The 24,647-nt window shown below is 35.9% G+C and overlaps 1 protein-coding gene across 2 annotated transcripts in view; it reads right to left on the minus strand.

Annotated features, from left to right (window-relative positions):
• Positions 1-366: 366 nt before the first annotated feature.
• Positions 367-24,647, minus strand: part of LOC126881709 (annexin B9-like) — a 67,163-nt gene continuing 42,882 nt past the window's right edge. The window contains exons 3-7 of one of the 2 annotated variants that reach the window (XM_050646127.1): positions 16,405-16,609; positions 14,314-14,393; positions 7,812-8,031; positions 3,269-3,480; positions 367-524 (exon numbers count right to left, since the gene is read on the minus strand). In XM_050646127.1, coding sequence (XP_050502084.1) covers positions 474-524; positions 3,269-3,480; positions 7,812-8,031; positions 14,314-14,393; positions 16,405-16,609 — 768 coding nt within the window. In that variant the 3' untranslated portion in view covers positions 367-473. Of the gene's footprint in view, positions 763-3,268; positions 3,481-7,811; positions 8,032-14,313; positions 14,394-16,404; positions 16,610-24,647 lie in introns of both variants that reach the window. The other variant, XM_050646126.1, reaches the window with a different exon arrangement.

The raw sequence follows: 24,647 nt of genomic DNA on the forward strand, positions 1-24,647 counted from the left end.
TATACGTGCGTTTTCTAGAGATTCAAGCACAGCCCATAATTCGAGGGAGTTGAATGCTTTTTGAAAATCCACAAACGCCGTATCGATAGAAACGTTATACTCGATACATTTTTCTATTAGTGTTCTTACGGTGTGTAAGTGGTCTAAGGTACTAAAATATTTTCTGAATCCAGCCTGCTCGATAGGTTGGTAGAAGTCGAGCTTATTTGTTAGTCGGTTGGTTATGATTTTGGTAATTTATACATATTATGTGATAGTAAGGATATTGGTCCGTATTTCTCGATGTCACTTTTGTCTTCTTTCTTTTCTAGTAGGATGACTTCGGAATTGTACCAAGATATTGGGATCATAGGAAACAAAAAACAATTCGTTGTAAGACATATATTTATAAGTTACAAGTAGGATTTATAAGTTACAAAAGTTTGTTCTTATTATTACATAAAAATATTAACAATTCTCTGGTATAAAGAAATTTATCCAACAATAGACAACAATGTCTTTTTAACATCAGATGATACCTCCTCCTAAAAACAAAAATTCAATAAAAAGGAACTGCCATTTACATAATATCAAAGAGAAAAACATTGAATCGCTAGCTAGCAGTAAAACAACTATACAAACTTAAAACAAATTAGACAAAATGCGAGTAAAAATGGACAAACACTACTAAGAAGTTTACAAAGTGTACAAAACACAACACACACATTAAACTTAACCAACAACGGCTAATAAGGCTTTTTTGTAGTCGCCAGATGTGTCATCCTGAAAGAAAAGATAGTATATAGAAAAGTACATTAAGCTGAAGTAGGTATATAAATTTAAAGTCACATTAACTGACGTGTAGAAGAAATTAATAAAAAGATTTGCAGTAAGTATGCTTAAAGCTTGCATATCAAAAATAAAAATAGTTAAGTAAGGACAAAATATGAAATGTGTCAATTTTATTGGTTCTTATAGGGATTTTTTCTTATACGAGGATCATTCGTAAAAAAGGTTCCCTATGTCGCTGGCAACACTGCCTTACACATCAACTCTCCCTCTCTCTTCTTCTTCTTAAAGTGTCTTCTTCTCCAATACTGAAGGTTGGATATAACTACAGCAAATTGCTCTCTATCTTCGCGGTTTTTAGTATGGAATGTGTGTCAATGTATGATTTTTATTCCTTTTTCAATATTTTCGAGGACATTTTGAAAGATCTTTTCGGAATGCATATTAAATAAAAGTGGAGAAAGTACACAGCCCTGACGAACTCCTTTTTTTATTGCCATTTCTGATGTTAGACGATTGTCTATTTTGACTAACGCCATTTGATCACAATATAGGTTTTTAATAAGGGCCACATTGTTATGGCCTGTACCATGTTACGTTAGGGTTTCTATGAGTTCTGTGTGTTTTATTCGATCAGTGGCGGCCTAGCAGCTTACGAATATGGAGGTTCCGGTAGCTGTTACCGCCAAGGTCATTCGTAAAAAAAGGTTCCCTATGCCGCTGAGAAAGAGAGAAACATGCTGGGAAAAATCTGGCAACACCGCCTTACACATCAACTCTCCCTTTCTCTTACCCCACCCGTTTCGCCTCTCTACATGCTCAGTGTCGGACTAGCAGCCTTTGAAAATGGAGGTCCCAGTCGCTGTAAACGCCAATGTGAAATTCATGCTGCGATCCTTTTTTTAAATGCAAAATGGATTTCACCTATTGACACTCCTTGTCAGTTAATCGAAGTTTGTGGGAAAAAGTGATTATCTGTTCAGCATGTTCGCAAATGATGTAGAGAATTCAGCGAAGTGAGTTACATAACAGGAGATGGAAGGATCAATGTTATGTATTACCATCATAGATTAAGTACCAAACATAGAGATGAGAAGAACATGAGATGCGGATGCAGTTGAAAAGATAGCCATGGCTAAATGGGCTTGGGCCGGACATGTTGTCAGATTGACGGACAAGAAATATTCTGGAATAGCGACCAAGACATGAGGCACGTCGAAGCAGAGGACAACCACCGACTAGATGAACAGATGATATAAAAAAATTTACGGGAGGCATACGTTCAGCAGTGGACAAATATAGGCGTTGTCTTTTCTTTTGGCATGGGTTTTCTGATTGATGATGAAAGTAGGTTCAGGACAAAATTAGATGGACCATTTTAGTTTTGTGGACCACGACTCGTCTCCACTGTTAACTTAAAAGTTAGAATAGCGCCTAGCCGGAGCCTAATAGTAGAGGATCCGATATAAGGTCGATTTACACCGATCTGTTTAATGGATAAAAATTATTGGATATGCAATTTAGCATGTTAACAATTACAAAAAACAAGAGTTCCCCGATCTAATCTTGTTCTAACTATAATTAATTAATAATTAAAAAATTATATTTTGTTTATGAATTTAAAAAAAAATCGACCTGGGCAGAGATTATATCAGATTTTTTGGATTATTCTAAACAAAAAAGGTCTTTTGTAATTTTTCTCTAAAGTTGATCGTTTTCGTGTTATAAACAATTTAAACATTTTCCAAAAAAAAAAACAATTTAAAACTGAAAAATAAACGAAAGATGATAATTTTCAAGGCTCAAAAACACAAAAGTAAAAAATATCATTTTTGTAATCATCAAGTACACAAATTCAAGTTCAAACCTTTCTCTATCAGGTCTTGATAAGAATTTTAGCCATGTTTTATCTAAAACATATTTTTTTAATTGTTAATGAGGAGGGTTTCTTATGGGGAGGCAGGCATTCACAACTAAAAAACAATGTTTCAGAATGAAATGGGTCCTAAAGACTTATCAAGAACTGATAGAATAAGGTTTGAACTTGAATTTAGGTACTTCATAATTTCAAAAAGCCTCGAAAATTGTCATCTTTCGTTCTTTTTTCAGTTTTAAATTGTTTATAACTAGAAAACGATCAACTTTACAGAAAAATTACGAAAAACCTTTTTTGTTTAGAATGACCTAAAAAATCTGAACCGGGTAGAATTTTTTTTTATTTATAACAAAATGTCATTTTTTAATTATTAATTAATTATAGTTAGAACAAGATTAGATCGGGCATCTCTTGTTTTTTGTAATTGTTAACATGCTAAATTACATATCCAATAATTTTTATCCATTAAACAGATCGGTGCAAATCGACCTGATATCGTATCTTAGACTATAAGGCAAGTACATCAGAACGATGACCGGGTAACACAACCGTTGCCCAATTCAAAATTTACGCTTACTTTATATTAAGATCATTATAATAAAAATAAATATATCTGATACTAACCGCTATCCTATCAGCCAAGGTTTTACTGTAGATTTCTTCATAGCATTGTTTGATTTCTTCCAGATCGATTTCAGATCTCGAAACAACAATTCTGATCAAAGTTCTATCGTCAGTACCGACGCCTGCCATTGAATCATGCAGCCTGGTTACCAAATATGCAACTTGATCTCTTACGCTCTGGATAAGGTGTAACATGGCTTGTTTAGCATTTCCTGCAAAATATAATTAATAATAGTTATTTAACTAACAAGTGTATTAATAAGGGCGATTAACAACTGAGATATTTTAACGCGTGAGCGCGTTAATTTTCGAGATTGTTAATCGCCATTTTAATTCACGAGTTCGTTACAAAACTTTTCCGTCGACCGTACTTTTCAGAAATATAGCTATTTGTATAACAAGGGAGGAAAATGCTACTTTTCCTCCCGAGAATGAAGTTTACTGCCCGACGCGTAGCGGAGGGCAGTAATTATTCAAGGGAAGAAAAGGCACTTTACTCCCATGTTATACACATGGTTTTTCCACCTTTCTCAAATTAATAACAAGTCATTTTTCATTTTTACTTAATTTATTTATGTAACTAACCAACAAAATTTATTAAAACTAAAACTAACAAGTAGGTACAATATAACTGTCAACTGTCAAATATAAGTCAAATTATTAATGTAAACATTGTTAAATCAAAATAACAATTTACTGTTTTTTACCATTCTGCAAAATACTGAGTGTTTTATAAATAAACGTTAAAATGTATAGATACTTACGTAATAGAAAATAGATATTGTACAGGGCGTCAATAAGTTATATTTCATGAATGACGCCACTTGTACTTTTCCTCCCTACAATCAGGTCCGGAAAAGTATACTTTCGGTAGAGATAGGTGGAAAAAGATATATCCATCTTTTGATTTCAAATACACAGAATTTTAAACAATAAAGTAAATAATGACATACAATGACAGATAGTACTAATAGCGGCTACTTGATTTTAAATTTTTTAGTGGGAATATAAATAGGTATATGTTTGGTTGCCTACACCATAGGTCACTGCTAATCACAGAGCGTTTAATTAATTTATGCAAGCAGTGTATGTTGTGTTGCCTATAATGAAATCGTTCATTAATAGAAAATCATTCATTAATAGGGGTCATTAATCAATGATTTTGAGGGTGTTAAAATTAATCATAAATGAACGGTCGACGGAAAAATATCTTAAACAATAAAAACGTAATAAAATAAAACTTTTTTTAACATCAATTTGAGAAAACGAAAACTTAAAATACATTTTTCGACGGTAGAAGGCTGCTAATTTTTTTTTGTATTTGACAAATGACAGGGGGCACATTTGACAATTAATACACATGCCATTGTTGCCAGACAGGTAAATTGTCATTGTATAGCGGGTGTACCAATCAAACTGTGATTTTTTTCTTAAAAAAATTCTGTGTTCGCGTGATCCTGTGGAATATTCTAGCATTTATAAAATACTGAAATTAAAACCAAAAATCCACAGGAATAAAATTCCTGCAGCTGGCTGTACGAGTATTTAAAATTCTCTAAATAAGGGTTATATTAAATCACAAAAACGTATTCGGATTAAAAAAATGTATCATCAATGTTATTAAAAGCCAATACATTTTGGTGGCCCAAGCTATTTGATGGCCTTTAGTAACACTGATGATGGATTTTTTAGTCCGAAAACGTTCTGTGATTTAATGTAACCCTTATTTAGGGAATTTTAAATATACCTTTTACAAAGGATCTCGTATTTTTGAAATTAAAATCCAACTAGAGCCTCATGTTTTCTTAAGATTCTGTTTTTTTATTCATTCGCTTATGTTGGATATTAAAAAACTTTAACAACTAGCCTTGTTTTTCGTCAATACAGGGTGTTTTTAAATAAGTATGGTACACTTTAAGGGGTAATTCTGAATAAAAAATAATGACGGTTTGCTTTATAAACGTATGTCCGCAAATGCTTCGTTTTCCGAGATAGGGGATGTTGAAATTTTTCTTACAAACTGACGATTTATGTATTGCTCTAAAACCGATATGCAAACTAAGATATGCAAATGCAATTTGATGGGTTTTAAGAGGTAGTTATTGTGCATTTTTTTGATATAAAATTAGGAATTTAATATTCACCATTGGTGCGCATACGGGTAATATGACCCTTATGTGCGCCAATGGTGAACAAAAAATTCTTAATTGTATGTCAAAAATGCACAGTAATTACCTCTTAAACCCCGCCAAGTTTAATTTGCATATGTCAACCGGTTTTGGAGCAATAAATTAAATTAATATTTATTGGCGGAAAACTCCATTTTACAATTAAAATTAAAAGTCAAAATTAAACATTGAACACAAGTTAACTTACATTACTTACAATTAAACTAACGACATCAAAAAATTAAAATCAAATTAAAATAATTCACATGAAATAGTCCTTTTAAAAGCATTTAGTGTGACTCCCATAAAGTCTATATTTGGAAACTCATTTACACTAGAAACAATTCTATTTAAAGGCATATTTTCTGCATGACGTGTATTGCACGATCTAGCGGATAGCAAGGGACATCTTCTCAAATTCCTAGCTTGAACATAAAAATCTATTCGACCCAGAATGCTAGGTGCAACAATAATACCATTTAACACCTTAAATACGAAATTAAGGTCAAAGTATCGCCTGCGATCCTCTAGACGGTGCAAATGAAACATCTGCATGACCTGACTGGAATTCAATTGCATTCCTCTAGTACCTAATCTATACCGCAGATATCTAACGAATTTATTTTGAATCGATTCAATTCGATATTTGTGATTCTCATAACTTGGACTCCAAATCACTGAACAATACTCTAGTAATGAACGAACATAACTCAAAAACAATCTCACAATTACAAACAAATTATTAAAATCATATGACATTCTGATGACTAACCCTAATGTCCAATTAGCACGCGCAATAATGGCATCATAATGGTCCACGAAACTTAGCTTACTATCCAGCAACACACCTAAATCCTTAATTACCTGAACCCTAGATAAATCCACATCTCCTATCTTGTATTTAAAATCACTGGTGGTCTTATTACGTGAAAAAATAATATATGAGCATTTCGAAGCATTCAATCTAAGATTATTTTCCTGGCACCAATGTACTAAAGAATCCAAGTCTCTCTGCAAACCCTCACAATCAGATTCTGACCTAATGCATTTAAATATCTTCAAGTCGTCTGCAAATATCAGATATTCAGATTTAAAGTTCCTACCAATATCATTTACCAACAACAGAAAAAGCTTAGGACCCAAATGGGAACCCTGCGGAACCCCTGACACGGCTTCAAATCCATTAGAAACACATCCTGCTGATCTTACTTGCAATGTTCTTCCTTGCAAATACGAAGTAAACTTCGTAACTTCGAAGTAAACTAAAGCTAATAAAGAACCAGTGATACCAAAGTTTCTCAGCTTTGTAATTAAGACATTATGATCTAGTAGGTCAAAGGCCTTACTGAAATCGGTGTATATAGAGTGCACCTCATCCATTGCTGTACCTATACTATCGACATACAAAAAGAGGTTAGTGAGAGTAGAACGTCCGCCTACAAATCCATGTTGGTTGTCCGTAATAATGTTCCTAAAACAATTATCCAAACTTGGCAAAACCATTTTTTCAAATACTTTAGATAAGGCTGACTGAATACAAACTGGCCGATAATTTTTGATATCACTATGATCTCCTGCCTTGAAAATAGGACACACAAAGGAATGTTTCCATCTGTTCGGGAAAATTCCCGTCTGGAGAGATTTATTAAGAACATATACTAATGGTTCACACAAGGACACTGCACTTTCTCTTAGGAACAAATTCGGTATCAAATCAGGGCCAGCCCCTTTATTGACATTTAATGACAACAACATATTCAGTAAATTGTCAAAAGTGACTTCGAGGTTACTAATTTCCACCTCCAGCTGTTGTGAGAAAATTTCATTACTCTCCAGGTTATCCAGAGATTTACCATTAAAAGTGCTGTATACAGTACCAAAATGTTTCGCCAACAACTCTGTTATTTTTTGTTTGTCATTCTCATTTTCCTCACCTAGAAACATAGAGCCAGGGAGAGCACCATGTCCGTTGGTTTTATTTTTGATGAACTTCCAAAATTCCAAAATCGTCAGCTTTTAAGAAAAACTTCAACACCCCCTATCTCTGAAACGAAGTATTTGCGGACATACGTTTATAAAGCACTGTCATTATTTTTTCATGCAGAATTACCCCTTAAAATTTGCCATACTTATTTAAAAACACCCTGTATTCATGAAAACAAGTTGTTAAAGTACTTAACTTTTTTATTATCCAACATAAGTGAATGAATCAAAAAAGAGAATGTTAAGAAAACATGAGGCTATAGTCGGGTTTTAATTTCAGTATTTTATAAATGCTAGAATATTCAACAGGGTGACGCGAACTTTGAGAAAAAATCACTTTTTAAGGTGGTGCGTTAATTTTTTGGAGGTGTAGTATTGAATTATTATTTTACCTGAAAACTCGTTTTCAATGGCTTTTTCAATGGGATGCCCAACAATTTCTTCATATTTGTCGAATATCAAATTCAATTGTGGTTTATTTCTTTGACAGAATACAGCATTAAATACTGACTCTTCGGTTCCAGCAAAGAGAAGTTCTCCAGCTTGTAACAATGATTGAGCATCTTTAAAGGCACTTTCTTCGTCTAGGACGCCGGATTCGTCTCTGCAACCCTACGATATTAAGGTATGTCAATTTAAAATATTATCAATAATGAACACCTAAAAGGCAAAAGGCGATATTAAGCGATCTTAATAGTGTGGTCTAAATAAGTGTAATAAAAATGGCAACATTGTCGCGGTCGCTACATCGATGTCAAAACAAACCTTCATTTTCTTGTGAGATCGCACATACCAAGGATGTGTCACCCGTTCACCCTCACGACCTATCATCGCGGTTTACAGCGATGTCGATACCAAAATAAAATAGTTTCTTTTATATCGCGATCAAGCTGCTGATCGCGTGGTAAATTAAAGTTTATTGGTGGTTTTTACACCACGTGACATTCGCCGGATATACGGCTGGTGTATTTATTCATTTCTTGTTGTAATCAGGTTGCGACAAGTTTTGGTTATATGGAAACCGCAAAGAAGACTGAAAGGTAGGTATGTTCGGTATGTTATGCAGGTCATCGATGTAAACCTCGACCGCGATCGCGACCTACACCGCGTTCATCCATGTATCTTCGGCATGTTCGTACCCTAAGTTTGCTCTTGTGAAATGAAGTGTTATTTGACAATGTCATTCTTAACTTAATTCCATTGAGCTAATCTGGGCTCAAATGAAGAGATAGGTCGCGACAGACAATACCACATTTAAATTCAGAAACTGCTTTCTGGCTAAATCCCGTATCTCCATCTTTTACAATATATAAGCACAAGAGACGACGAATATAGAAGAAGGAAAATAAAGGACATTTAGGCCACTACCCTCTTTTCGTCTAGGAAAAGGACCAAAAGACAGTTTCAGGTACTTAAATCTGAGTAAGATGAAAAAGATAAAGGCAGTTTTTGTTTTCATTTGATTCAGAGTTGGACCACCATCTCCAGATAGCTATTTCTGCATCCCATGCGCCCTCGGTGGAGCTATGCAGTCACAACTCTGAAACAAAATCGACAAACCCTGCCTATTTAAGGGAAAACATCGCGATGCAATGGATTCATCTTTTGACACGCAAACAGCGACATCTCTCGTAATACGAGGAAGACGAAAAAGCCCCAGATGCAAAGGTTACTACTTTTATACAATTGGAATAATTGAAATAAAAATAATAAACAATTATTTAAATTTAAGACTTTTTCGTTAAGAAACTGCTTTCTGGCTGCATCCCGTATCTCCGGCTTTATTTGCCTTCTTCTATATTCGTCGTCTCTTGTGCTTAGCTTATATATTGTAAAAGTTGGAGATACGGGATGCAGCCAGAAAGCAGTTTCTTAACGAAAAAGTCTTGGATTTAAATTATTTTTTTTTTATTAGAAAAAAGAAGTCGCATCCACCAAAAGGTTATTAGCGACGGAACAAAATATAAATAACAAAAGTAAACAACTACAGGTTGTACAGAATGTTTATGGATTTTAGATAATTAACTATATTGTCGCAGGAATAGTTTTGACCTAGAGCCTGTGGTAGAGCGTTTGGGATCTTGTAGCGCTGTCTTTCTTGGTCATATTTACTACAAACTATTAAAAAGTGTTCGACTGTTAATCGGACGTTACACTGATCGCATATAGGTGGATTACTCTTTGTGAAAAGGTAAGAGTGCGTTAACCTGGTATGTCCTAGACGTAAACGCGCAACCGCAATTTGTTCTCGTCTATTGCGCGACGATGGAAACCACTGAGACACATTATTCTTTATTTTATTTAACTTAGAATTAGATTGAGACCACTCATTTCGCCACAAACACAACACTTTATTTTTAAAATAAGCTTTTAAGTCACTGGAAACACACTTGTCTATCGGCTCCGAAAAATCACTTAAAATTGCCTCTCGTGCAGTCCTGTCAGCTTCTTCATTTCCTGTTATTCCGACGTGTGAGGGAACCCATACAAATTGAACGCTTCTTCCATGTTCATGAGCTTGGGAAAGACCATGGAAAAATCCATCAATGTTCCATTGAAGTATCGAGTTGAATGTTGTTAACAGATTCGGAGTTAGATGATACTGAGCAATTATCTACAGAAGAGTCACTGTCTAAGTCAGAAATCTCTTTCCCTAAATGGTTAAGAAGTTTCTTTTGAAGTTTTGTAAATTTAGTTTTTGTAGATCTATCATTTGCATATTGATAGCTGCTTTGTAAAAGATAGAGTAAACCAGGCATATCAGTTGTAAATTCTTTAACGACGCTAATAGTGTCAGGGGAGCCTTGGACATTATCAATCAGTAAGGACAATTGGTGGTAATTTAAAACGAATGGTGGGGTATGATTATCAATAAAATTTTCAAGAGTTTCCCGTGTCGATGGGACTTTAGATGAGCGCGGTTTTTTTGGTTTAGAAGATTTGAGTTTTGCAAACAGATTTTGTGATGAAATTGCTGAGTCTGAAGGAGGAGTATCGATCTCACCAATACTGCGTTTTATGGAAGAACTTGCGTTTTCGCAAGTGCTATTAGAGTTTTCACTTAGATGTTGTGGCTTTATTACCTTTGGAAGTACTGGAGCAGACTCATTGATAATGACAGAAGTCGAGCTTGAAGTTTTGATTGCAAGATTGGTTGAAATGGTTGTTTCGGAAAGTTGTGGTGATGTATCAGTTTTATTGGAGTTTTCTGCAGTTGTATCTAATGGAAGAGGTGCTGATAGATTGGAGGATATTGCTTTAGGAGTTTGTGAAAACGGTATTGCCGCTGAATGTGGATGACTGAAAGTGTTGCTATGAGTAGGAGTATTAGTAATTTCTTGGTCATGGAGATTTGTAGGTGTAGGTGATATGCTCGGATTTGATAATGCATAACTTGATGACTGCTGAGTGTTTGGTAACTTGTGTAATATACTTGTTGGATCTGTTTGATTTGGTACTTCATTGTTTGAATCAATATGAGTTGATTCCGTTACTGAACTGTTATTGCATTGGGATGATATGTGTCCTGTATTTTTGCAAATAAAGCAGGTGAGTGTACCTTGTGACAAAAATATGCGGTAAGGTGTTTGGTCGAAATTTATTAGAATAGAATCTGGAATTGGTGATGTTATAGGGCTTACATAAACTTGCCTCCGAAAGCTCAATATGTGACTATATTCGGGAAGAGTTGAGCTAATTTTCAGAAATGTTATTGGGGAAATAAGCTTTAAACCAATTTTCTGTAATTCTTCAACTAATACTTGATGAGGAATTGACGGGCAGACACCAGACAAGACTAGTCTTTCTGCTGGAGAGACAAGTCTCCGTGCTGTTACAACTTCGCCGAGTACTTCTATAGAGCCATGTTGTTGCATGAAATTATCTACGACGGTTTTGTTTGCTAAATACATGCAGATTCTATTATGAGATAATCTAGATGAAAAAATAATATTTTGGGTTGATTATTGTGCCCAACGGAATTAAATAATCCTGCAGTTTAGCATTATCGATACAACTAAATACAATTGCTTGGGTCTTACTCGGAAAAGAATTTGAAGCGGCTGATGCATAACTGTTTGTGATATTCGAACGTTGATTTACTGGACTGGTTAGATCGGAAGGTGTGTTTACATTGTGTGAGGTCATTTTAAGCTGCGGTGGCGAAAGCTTCAGTCCGGCTCTGGTAAGTGACAAACCAACCGCATGCTAGCTAACCTCACAAAATGATTGAACGGTGGTGTATATTTATTATTTGACGTTTTCTTTTCACAATAATAAAGTAATAATTACGTATAGATGACTTACGTAGTAGTATCTAGTAGATAAACACTTTAATTTTCGATTTAAATTATTATTTATTATTTTTATTTCAATTATTCTAATTGTATAAAAGTAGTAGCATCTGGGGCGTTTTCGTCTTCCTCGTATTACGAAATAAATAGGCAGGGTTTGTCGATTTTGTTTCAGAGTTGTGACTGCATAGCTCCACCGAGGACGCATGGGATGCAGAAATAGCTATCTGGAGATGGTGGTCCAACTCTGAATCAAATGAAAACAAAAACTGCCTTTATCTCTATCTCTACCACATTTAAAATTGAAGCTGCTTGTCAACTACTAAATAACTAATCATGAAAAATTTCATCTCACAACTGGCAAAAAGCTACAAAACATGTCATAGACACTTACAGAAGTGATCCCCATGAAATTTGAGTGGGGTATAGTTAATGGATAAGATGTCATGGAGCGAACAGCATAGCTGAAGTGGAATTGGGCGGTCCATGTGGTCAGAATGAAGGACGGGAGGTGACCCAAAAAATTACAGAGTGGAGTCCACGAGCAGACAAAAGAAGAAGAGTAGACAGATCACCTACACGATAGACAGAAGACGTCAAAAGGGTCGCTGGGAATTGGCTGTAAAAAGCTCAAGACTCAAGACCGAACTGGAAGAAATTCTTCTTCGTGTCGTCTTCTAACGAAGGTTGGCGACCACTATCGTTTGCAACGTGTAATACTTGTTCAACACTGAGGTTAGTCCAATCTGTGATATTCCTCAGCCAAGATTTCTTCTTTTCCCCAGCCTTTTTTCCATCTATGCACGATGACGTGTAGCAGGGAGTATTTATCGTTTCGAAGTATGTTGTCCAGATACGATGTTTTTTATTTTAATTGTGTTTATAAGCTTTCTGCAACGTCCAATTCGTCTTAACACTTCTTCGTTTGAGACTTTTGCAGTCCAAGGAATTTTCAGAATACGCCTATATAGCCACAGTTCGAATGCCTCCAATTTTTTTTTACGGTTTGGGCTTTCAGAGTCCAAGCTTCTACCCCGTATAGTAGTTGCAAGCAAACATAACATTCGATGAACCTTAATTTGATGGCCATACTCAATTTCTGATTTGTTAACATTGACTTGTATTTTATAAATCCTTTTCGAGCTATTTCTATTCTGACCTTTATCTCCTCATCTTGATCTAACTGTGAGTTTATAATTGCTCCGAGGTATTTATACTTGTCGACCCTCGCTAGTGGTTTACCCTCCAATGTCAGATGTATGTTGTCGATAGGGTTTTTTGAGATCACCATGTATTTGGTTTTATCGATATTCATTGTTAGTCCCATCTTTTTGCTTTCTCTCTTAATGATTTCTAGGAGAATTTGTAAATCTTCTATATTCTCTGCCATGATTGCGGTATCGTCTGCAAATATTATGTTATTAATGATGCTCCCTCCAATCCTTACATCTTCAGTTCTTTCCCATAGTGCCTCCTGAGGTATTGGAAGTACCTACACGTTAAAATAATTGTGGCGACAGCACGCGGAAGAAATTAGGAGAGGTCTATGTTCAACTCGACAAATGGAATGGCGGTATTTCTATCGCAGGAAAGAAGATCTCAAATCTCAGATATACAGATGATACAACATTAATAACTACATCCGAAGAAGAAATGTCCAGCCTGCTGTAGCTAGTGGAAGCCGAAAGCAATAGATGTGGTCTCGAGAACAATAAACAAAAAACAAAAATTATGATAGTAGATTATTCAAATTCACTTCAGACAACAGGAGCCTTAGACCAGTTTGAAGTGGTTAACGAGTTCAATGATCTAGGATCCTACATCAGTAATACAGGATCTTGTGAAACAGAAATACGTAGGAGAATAGGCATGGCCAAAAAAGCTATGAGTCGATTATTTATCGAAAATCTGGAAAGATCGCTCCTTGTCGAAGAACACCAAAATAAGATTAGTACGTGCCTTAATTTTTCCCATATTTAATTACGGATCCGAAACATGGACAATGAAATCGGACGACAGAAAAAGGATTGACGCCTTTGAAATGTGGTGCTGGAGAAGAATGCTTCGGATCTCATGGACGGAACACAGAACAAATCACTCAATCCTCAAAGAGCTTAATATTCAGACTCGACTTTCCTCTATTTGCCTTTCCACCGTCTTAAAGTTTTTCGGCCATATTGCAAGATGATAATCTGGAGAGACTTATAATTTCGAGAAACGTTGAAGGGCGTAGAAGTAGAGGTCGCTCACCTACTCGATGGATGGATCAAGTACAGAGAGCAGGTGGAAAAACATTCTCTGAATCCATGAGGGAAGCTCAGGACAGAAGCAGATGAAAAGAGATAGTTGCTCGTATGATAGGGAATCACGACACTCAGCAATGAGGAAACGACTTAGGAGGAGGAGGAGGATGTTCAACTTTGGACGCAGAAGGCTAGATGACGTCTACAACCGGACTATTACAAATTGATCAAGCAAAGTTAGGTTAGCCAAGCTGATAGCCAATATCCAAAACGGATAGGCACCGTCAGAATAGCAGATAGTTATTGGATAAAAACCTATGTAAATGGCAATGCAACTCAGTTTGGTGTCAATTACTTACCGTGGATAATCCGACTAATAATCTTTTTAATGTTCCTGAGGTATCTCCTTTGATATCAGATTCCAATGAGCGTTGGTACACTAAAACAAAATGACATCCTTAGAAGAGTTAAAAATTATATTACGTGCATGTTTATTAAAATTAAAATGTTAGTTCATATTTTATCAAAAGGTCCTAATAATAAGACTAAAACACGAGCGACTGGCCAGATCATTCCCCTAATCTAAATTAATCATCTTTCGTAAATATGATATTGATTGTTAAGGTGTTACAGTAGCGATCAACAGGCAGCCAAAACGCGTTCCACGATTGCAGCTGTAATTTTGAATATTTTTTCGAGATATTTGGCACACGTATTCGTAATAAAATAAAGAATGGCGGTACAGAGCCCAATTTGAAAAATATATTAATATGTGGAAATTACTCCGTAATTAAATACAATATTAAAAAAACGAGCCTGTACCGCCATTACGAAGAACAAAAAATACACTTTCTTCAAATAAACTTTTTTATCCGATGCCTAGATTTTGTGTCATTTTGGAACTGCTAATGAAATAAAAAATTTTAGTAGTTCCAAAATGACACAAAATCTAGGCATCGGATATAAAAGTTTATTTGAAGAGAGTGTATTTTTTTGTTCTTCTTAATGGCGGTACAGGTTCGTTTTTTAAATATTGTATTTAATTACAGAATAATTTCCACATATTAATATATTTTTCAAATCGGGCTGTACCGCCATTCTTTATTATATTACGAATACGTGTGCCAAATATCTCAAAAAAATATTCAAAATTAGAGCCGCAATCTTGGAACTCGTTTTTGCTACCTGTTGATCGCTAGTGTTTCCTCTTAAGTTGACACGCCACGCTTAAATTCATTAAGGTATAGCGATACGCTTTAATTACTATTTTTGCTAATTTTATTTTCTTAATTTTGAATAACTTTTCTCAAAACGAAACAACATTAGTCATTTAAAATTCACGTGTAATACACAAACCATATGCCAACAAGGGCCGTTGATTTCGAGAAACGAAAATGTATCCCTAAACAGATTGTATAAAATTAATGTTTTTTTCAAGGAAACACTAATTGATTACGATGCCAGATTGCCACACTCTTCATGTCAACTTCTTAAAATACAAAAAGGTTCTCATCTTTTAAAAGACAGATGCAGTAATTTATGGCCCTTCTGGCCATTATCGCAAAACCGCAAACCAGTTGACATAATAGTTGGTGGTCCGGCAAGTCAGTCTCTACACAGCATGCGAACGATTCAGACACACCCTCGCTCTCGCTAACAATACCCTTTCGAGATATAAGCAAAACACCACGCTTGTTTATCCAAAACAAATAAATATATTACTGTTCGTTGTTACACTTATTTTTAATTAATTCCGTCAACACACACCACCGGAATAAAGGTAACAAACCTTACATGAATATGGCATGTAATCAGGCGAGAGGAAGATGCCATAGTCAGAAAAGATTTTGACCGAAGAGGGCCGATAGAACAACGATCAAGAGAAAGACCGAGACTTAGGTACCAAGACAACTAAGAGAATGATTTAAAATCTATTGGAATTAGAGCATGAAGAAGAGTTGCCAGAGACAGGGACGAATGGATGATTGATCTGAAGAAGGTTTGGCTCATAAAGAGCTGTGATGATAGATGTAATTATGAGGTACAGTACAGTTACAGGATGCATCTATTACAAATGGTGTTTTGTGCCGAATGATTAATAAATTGGTACCTGTGACATCTTATAGGTCAATCAATGTATTATGATTTAGAATCAAGTTACTTGGTATGTATTACATTTTAAACATGCTCGAACACTTGAAAAGCATTTTCTTCTTACGAAAAGCTATCTGGATCAATTGATAAATCGATGAGACTAAAAGAGAGAACATCCAATCCTGGACTGTGGCGATATTTGCTAAAAAATTAAATTAAAATGGAGATATATGCGACATGCTACTGTGAATATTTGTAGATTTACTTAAATAACTAGCGACAGATCGACACTTTTTAAAATAAAGAGTATAAGACAGAAAAATAGAAAAATAGAAAAAATAACTATATTTACTTACATCCTTCATAGGCCTGGGAAATTCTTATAATCTCATCGTTGTTGTGGACACTTAAAATTTCTACTATTGTACTTTCATCAGTTCCCAATCCGCTGATAGCTTTATGCAACTGTTTGGCTTGAAACTCGATGGGCTCTGTCATCAGAGCTACGATGGCATCTTCGAAATTTCCTCTAAGTTCACTTTTCAGTTCTTTGATGAGATCCTAAAAATAATTTAAATTTAAGTTAATGCGAGTGATTCTATGCAGAGAGATCAATGATGTCATGTCGTCAATGCTATGCTATGCAACAAATGTTTTTGGATGACCTACTCATGGATGATAATAATAATAGTACCCAAATGAATTTAAACAATGGCCGTCCGCAACGATTGGGGCTGCCACCCCTACTATTTAGTCTTTATATAGCAGACAAAAACACAGATGATGAACATAACCGCAGATTTAGTCAACATCGTGAAGGGTCGTAAGCTGAATTACTTGGGACATATGATAAGAAATCAAGGCAGATACGAGCTACTCCATTGCATTTTACAAGGTAAAATTGAAGGAAAAGGGCCCCAGGACGAAGAAGAATATCCTTGCTTGCTAACCTGAGAGCATGGTATAGAAAGACCTTAACACGACTATTCCGTATAGCAACCAACAAAGTCATCATAGCCAGAATGATCGCCAACGTTCGGAGCGGACAGGCACCCTAAGAAGAAGAAGATAGCAGACATGCCTGAAATAACATCAAAAAATTTCATATATGTAGATGACAGGGCGCTTGCTACGATCTATAAAGAATTGGACCTACTGAGCAAATTTTAACAAACGATCTGGTTACCGCCAGGAGATATTTCCCCCACTGGAAATTGCAGTCCAATGCCGCCAAGAATGAAGTATCGGGCTTTCATTTAAACAACAGAGTGGCCAACTACCTAGTAAAAATCCACTTTGAAGACAGACCCATCAGCCACACTAAACATCCACAGTACCTAGGTGTGACACTGGACAGAACACTAAGCTTTAAAGAAAATCTTACGAAAATGACTGCAAACAGTCACACTAAAGCAGAAAACAGTGTTGTGAAGATGTTTTAATTGAGTGCTTAGCAAAGTTCCATAGCAAAAAAGCAGAATTTATGTGGCGTTTCATAACCATGGATGCATAATTTCACACCCGAGACAAAAGAACAATCAAAACAATGAACGCAAAAAGAAGAAGCCAACTACTTGGTGCCAACTACACAGTAAAAATCCACTTTGAAGACAGACCCATCATCCACAATACATAGGTGTGACCCTTGATAGAGCTTTAAAGAAAATCTTACGAAGATGACTGCAAACAGTCACACTAGAGCAAAAACAGTGTTGTGAAAAGTGTTTAATTGAGTGCTTAACAAAGTCCCATAGCAAAAAAGCAGAATTTTTGTGCCGTTTCATAACCATGGATGCATAATTTCACACCCGAGAACAAAGAACAATCAAAACAAACAACGCAAAAAGGAGAAGTCCTGACGTGGGTGTTTTACCGTCGAAATACTGGAGAAGCGTTTGGTTTAACAATAAACATAAAGAAAACAATAACCATGGTTATCAGTAAGAGGGGTAAAGTGGTAACAAGGGTACAGACAAAAAATGGAGATATTAAACAAGTGGACAAAATGAAATACTTAGGAGTCTGGATTAGGGAAGATCCAAATCCGAAATCAGAAACTCTATCAAGAATAGAACAAGGCAAGAGCTGCCTTTTTAAAGATAAGGAAATTTCTGAGTAATCAAAGACTCAACCTGCAAATCCGTTATCGGATGGTAAAATGTTATATCCCTATATTCTTCTTCATTGTACCGAAGCTTGGACTGTTAATGTTGACTTAATGAGAAAGCTGGAAGCTTTTGAGATGTGGCATTTTTAGGAGAAATTTGAAAATACTATAGACCGACTATATTACGAACGAAATGGTGTTCATAGAATGGGAAGAGACAGAGAACTTTTTACCACCATTAAAAGGAGAAAAATAGCATATTTGGGGTACATACTTAGAAATGATAAGTACGAGTTGTTACAGCTGATTATGAAGGAAAAAGGGGTCCTGGCAGACGACAAATATTCTGGCTGAAAAACATTCGCGACTGGACCGGGTTAAACACACAGAGGCTTTTAAGAAAAGCAGAAGACAAAGACGAATTTGCAATGGTGAGAACCAACCTTAATTAGTGGAGTTCGTACTAGAAGAAGAAGTGGAATAATTTTTATTGACTAAAAAAGGACAACATCTCAACGGTGACTGTTATGAGAACTTATGGCAACATTTGACTGAATAAGTCAAGTAAAACCGGTATTTGATTAAGAAAAAAGTTGTTTTATCAAGGCAGTGCACAAACTCACAGATCCGTTATTCCAATAGCCAATAATTCATAAATTAAACGAGAGATGTCGCCGATTTGCGTCTTAAAGGTGAAATTATTGCATTCGCGGTAATTTCTCTTAAATAAGGCAGTCTGTTGGTGTTTGGTTCAGAGTTGTGACTGCATAGCTCCACCGATGACGCCTGAGAGGCAGAAATATCTATCTGGAGATGGTGGTCCAACTCTGAATCAAATAAAAACAAAAACTGCCTTTCCCCCCTTTTCCATAAATTAAAGTTTGAATTGCTACTCGGCCACGTTATGAGAGGGAATAAATATGCGTTGCTACAATACAAACCATAATGCAGGGAAAAATACAGGGAAAACGAAGTATTGGAAGAAGACGCATATCCTGGCTCAACAATGTGAGAAATTGGTATAATTGCAGTTCCATCGACTTGCTCAGAGCTGCAATCTCAAAAGTGAAAATAGCTGTGATGATTACCAACCTCCTTAGAGGAGACGGTTAGAGTTGCACACGTTTGACTTGAATGTTTGGAATTGACTTAAGTTTGACTTAATTTCAAGTCAAACTCAGGTCAATCCTTCTAACAAATAATTCAAGTCAAGTCAAGCTGGTCAATAGCTACAGGTTTGAAAGAGTTTGAAAAATAATTTATTTAGCAGATATACTTTTTTGTCGAGATATAAATGTTAGTTGGCGATTAAGATAACAAAATTAAAAATACAATGAGTCCCATATAAAAATAACTTGCTACAGGTAGCGATTAAGTCAAAAGAGTCGTAAATTTCTTGAAAATGATTCATTTACGCGTAAGATTGCTTGCTGGCAAGTTTCGTTTTATCGGCAATCGGTGTTTATGCATTCTGTCAACGATATCACTTTTTTCTATTTTTATTTGAGTGTTTTTTACAACAAAAAATTCGTTGGATGGTTTTTTTATCATACAAAGTATAATTTAATCTACCTGAATAAAAATTTATGAAGGAACAGCAACACATTATATTTTTGACGAGTGGCTTTAATGAATTTTTTGTGACTTTGCACCAGATGTCGTTTTAAAGAATTAGTTCCACTATTTGTCATTTTATAAAGCTGTTCTTTATTTTTACATAATATGCACTTTGCAATTTTTATCGCTTTGCAATCGCCGCAACCATGGGCGCCCATACATATGGGCAGGGGGGGCATGGGCCCCCGTGGTTTTTCGGGTGTTTTAAATTATATATGGTTATCCAAAGTATACAAAATATAACGTGCAACATCTTCACGTCTGCCCCCCCCCCCCCCATCCTGAAAATTTTCATATGGGCGCCCGTGGCCGCAACATCAAACAAATAGTATAGTATAGTTGATCCAAAAGATGGCATAACCCAGACATCCAAAGTGAAAGTTATCCTTCAACACCAAATTGTTCTATATGGTCCACACAATGTCCAGAAAAAAGTCACACCATTTTGAGCGTCGGGTTTGGGGGAGAGAGGGGGGAGAAATCGGTAAATTCGTAGTTTTTTAAGTTTTTCGCCAATATTTCTAAAACTATGCGGATTATCATGAACAACTTTCTATACCAAATTGTTCTACATTAAATTTGAAATAAAAAAGGCTCTATGCATAATCTTTCTAAAATGAATGATTCCAAAGTTACGGAGGTAGTATAGTATAACTGGTCCAAAAAAGGCCTAACCCAAACATCCAAAGTAAAAGTTTTCCTCCAACACCAAAATGTTCTATATGGTCCACATATTGTTCAGTAAAAAGTTACACCATTTTGAGCGTCGGGTTTGGGGGGAGAGGGGGGCGAAATCGGTAAATATAAAAAGTATCGAAAACCTCCACTTTTCACCCTCCGTAACTCTGGAACCGTTGATTTTGTAACAATTATGTATAGAACCTTTTTTGGTTTAAAATTTTATGTAGAACATTTTTCCATAGAACATTCCGTACGTTAAAGCATAGTTTTAAAAATATTGACGAAAAACCTAAAAAAACTACTAATTTACCGACTCTCCCCCCCAAACCGGACGCTCAAAATGGTGTAACTTTTTACTGAACAATATGTGGACCATATAGAACATTTTGGTGTTGAAGGAAATTTTACTTTGGATGTCTGGGTTAGACCTTTTTTGGACCCATTATCTACCTCCGTAACTTTGGAACCGTTCATTTTAGAAGGGTTATGCATAGGGCCTTTTTTATTTCAAATTTATTGTAGAACAATTTTGTGTAGCAGGTTGTTCACGCTAAACCGCTTAGTTTTAGAAATATTGACGAAAAACGTAAAAAACTACGAATTTGCAGATTTCTCCCCCCTCTCCCCCCAAACCCGACGCTCAAAATGGTGTGACTTTTTTCTGAACAGTATGTGGACCATATAGAACAATTTGGTGTTGGAGGATAACTTTCACTTTGGATGTCTGGGTTTGGGTCTAACTATACCATACTAAAATCAGTATATTTATTTTTCGTAGTTAATTCTGCTTCGTCTACAGATTATTCTCTTGATTTTTGCAGTGGGAATACCTTCAAAATCAGTCTCAATTTGTTCTTGTACGCGTTCTGAGCCGAAAAAGGTTCAGTTTCAGATATTATCGCACAAAGCACACACTTCAAACGAACGTAATAAACAAGCCAAGCATCTGCTTCTAACTATGGACTATAACTAATTTGTGGAGTAGCAGAGTACAGATTCAGACCTATCCAAATAAGTCAAAACAAAAGGCTTTCAATTAGAATAATTGGAAATAAACACGTTGCGCAATATGATATTCAATCTTCAAACTTTTTGAAGAAGTTTGATTTCAAGTCAAACTTTTTTACAAAAAAAGTTTGGTTTTCAAGTCAAGTCAAAGTGTGTTGAGTAAAATCAAACTAGTTTGACTTGATGCATCTCTAGAGACGGTACCTAAAGAAGAAGAAGACACTGTATTTGCTAGGTTTAGCTCCTCGGATTATTTTCTGTTCGCAAACTTGAAAGAATGGCTCAGCGGTCAAAAATTTTCCAATCGCGAAGAAGTGACGTCGACAGTAAAGGGCTATTTTGAGAGGTAAGACAGTTGTTACTATAACAAGGTTGTCGAACTTAGTGAACATTGCTGTGAAAAGTATGTAGAGCTGACACGAAATTATTTTGAAAAATAAATACATTGTTTCTCAAAATTTTTGTATTTTCAGTTGGGTCGGGTACCTACTTCTGGGACCACCACGTATTAAACTCTTATAGCACAAAGTGTGACAACATAGAACAGTGTTATGAGCTATGTGAGAAATTTTCATATTGCCCCCGTAGTATTATTAAATTTAGATTGACGTTGATACCTTTTATCAAAATTGTCGTTTTAAGATGTTAATTACGTGCCATAAAGATATTGCAGATGTATTTTTATACACATTAGCACCGTGATAATGTGTTGTTATCTCAGTTGTGGCTTGTATATCATTATTTATCTTCACAGTAAGTTATTTGTTACAAGCCGTTATCTTCAGACTCAGACCATAACGTTTCGTTAATAGTGTGAATAAAAATTACTTAATGTTGATTAAATTTTTAGAAGTTTAGCCTAACAATCATGCCCAAACTGACAAATTTACCAGAGTGAAGATTCACATTTTTTTATAACTCTTGCCGAAGATGGTTGAAAGAACTGTTCATTTCAGACGTGTTCTGATGAAGCTTCAAGTATTTATTAGACTGTTTAATAAGTTTTGCGGTTTGATAAGACTGTAAGACCAACACAATTATTGTATGGTTTGAAATACACTTTATTATTCAGTATAGTCTCCCTGAATATCAATAAACTTGTTCCAGCGAGATTCCAATTTATGAATTCCATCTCTGAAGGGAGAATCTGTAAGACCTGCAAAATACGCTTCCACAGCTGTTATAACCTCACCGTTTGATGAAAACCGCATTTCCACAGCTGTTATAACCTCACCATTTGATGAAAACCGCATTTCTACGCAGGAATTTGTTTAGGTATTAAAACAGATCGAATTCGCTAGGGGCCAAATCTGGTGAATACGGTGGATATTCCAACAATTCGAACTTTAATTCATGAATTTAGGTCCATGTCACCAGCCCCCCCTTTTTCAATTTGAGGGTCAAAAAAAAGCTCATTCGTTTGTATTGCGTTAGTACTGGATTGTATCACCCTTCATTCGTTTGTACTGCCCCCACCCTTTTAAATCTGCCTGGAGGGGCTGGTGACATGCCATCCCCCCCTTTTTCGATTTGAGGGTCAAAAAAAAGCTCATTGGTTTGTATTGCGTTAGTACTGGATTGTATCACCCTTCATTCGTTTGTACTGCCCCCACCCTTTTAAATCTGCCTGGAGGGGCTGGTGACATGCCATCCCCCCTTTTTCGATCTGGGGGTCCGGGATGGGTATGTTCGTTTGTACTGCGTTAGTATCGGATTGTATCGCCCTTATTTTGTTTGTACTGCCCCCACCCGTCTAGATTGGCCTGGGGGGGCCAGTGACATGCTACCCTGTACTCTGCACTTTTTGCCTTCTAAATGTCGAAAATAGGCTATTTCGTTTGTACTGCGTTAGTACTGGATTGTATCACCCTTCATTCGTTTGTACTGCCTCCACCCTTTTAAATCTGCCTGGAGGGGCTGGTGACATGCCATCCCCGCCTTTTTCGATGTGGGGGTCCGGGATGGGTATGTTCGTTTGTACTACGTTAGTATCGGATTGTATCGCCCTTATTTTGTTTGTACCGCCCCCACCCGTCTAGATTGGCCTGGGGGGCCAGTGACATGCTACCCCTCTACTATGCATTCTTTGCCATCTGAATGTCAAAAATAGGCTATTTCGTTTGTACTGCGTTAGTACTGGATTGTACCGCCCTTATTTTGTTTGTACTACCCCTACCCTTCTACATTTAAAACAGAGAAGGATTAGTGCTAGGAGTAAGGACACAAAATCAGCCAAACATTGCACATAGTAACACCGTGGGTGTAAAATTTGGTAAATTCGTCAAAAATGAAACGAATTAAATTTTGAAACTGAAAAACAGGCTTACAAGCCACTCTCCACTCTCCATGGGGAATGGAAATTTACCCCCTCAGATGGATCTCGGAGTAGTAGCGATTTGAAAAATGGTACATGTATTTGTTGGAGATATTTTGAACACCATTTTCAATCAGAAATCAGAGCAGCGACCTTGTCTTTTCCTACTAGGAAGAAATTTATCCATCCCCTCAATAAATTTTACAGTTTCAGACGCTATCGATATGATTATCAAAGATCTTATGCGGCGTATTCCGAAATGCACTCTTCGTTGTACAATTTCAACCTCTCTGGATAACTGATTAAATGAAACATACATACGGCAGAATTCATTGGAATCGAAAATTATTAAAAGTATGTATTTGGAACATTAAATGAAAAGTTCCCACAATCAATATCTTTCTTACCATCTAATGTCAGACACCAGATAACAATAATTGCAGCTGCTATGTTCTGGCAATTTGTTTTCTAGAAAGGTTTGTATTGTTCATTTATGACTGCAATAAGATTCAGAATTTCCGTATTATTTCATTATTTGTAAAATAAATATAGTGTCAAAAACTTGCTTATACATTTGACGCACTGTCCGTCAACGTGTTAATTGACTCTACAGATTCAGTGCCAAAACGAGACATTTTTATAGAAAAATATTTGCAAGTATATTAAATGCCAAACTGACCTATTAAATAAACAATGACATTGCAATTTTCGATTTCTACTATGGAATTATCGCTGTATAGACCAGGGCGGATCTGTTTTGAGGTGGATGTGAGAGGTGGCATTCCGATTTTTGCAGATAAAATTAGGTGACAACTTCAGTAATTATAATTGACTTACGCTCCTTCTCAAATATGTTTGGAACATTATTAAAA

The sequence above is a fragment of the Diabrotica virgifera genome, chromosome 3 (genome assembly GCF_917563875.1).
Source record: "Diabrotica virgifera virgifera chromosome 3, PGI_DIABVI_V3a".
Lineage (NCBI taxonomy): Eukaryota > Metazoa > Arthropoda > Insecta > Coleoptera > Chrysomelidae > Diabrotica > Diabrotica virgifera.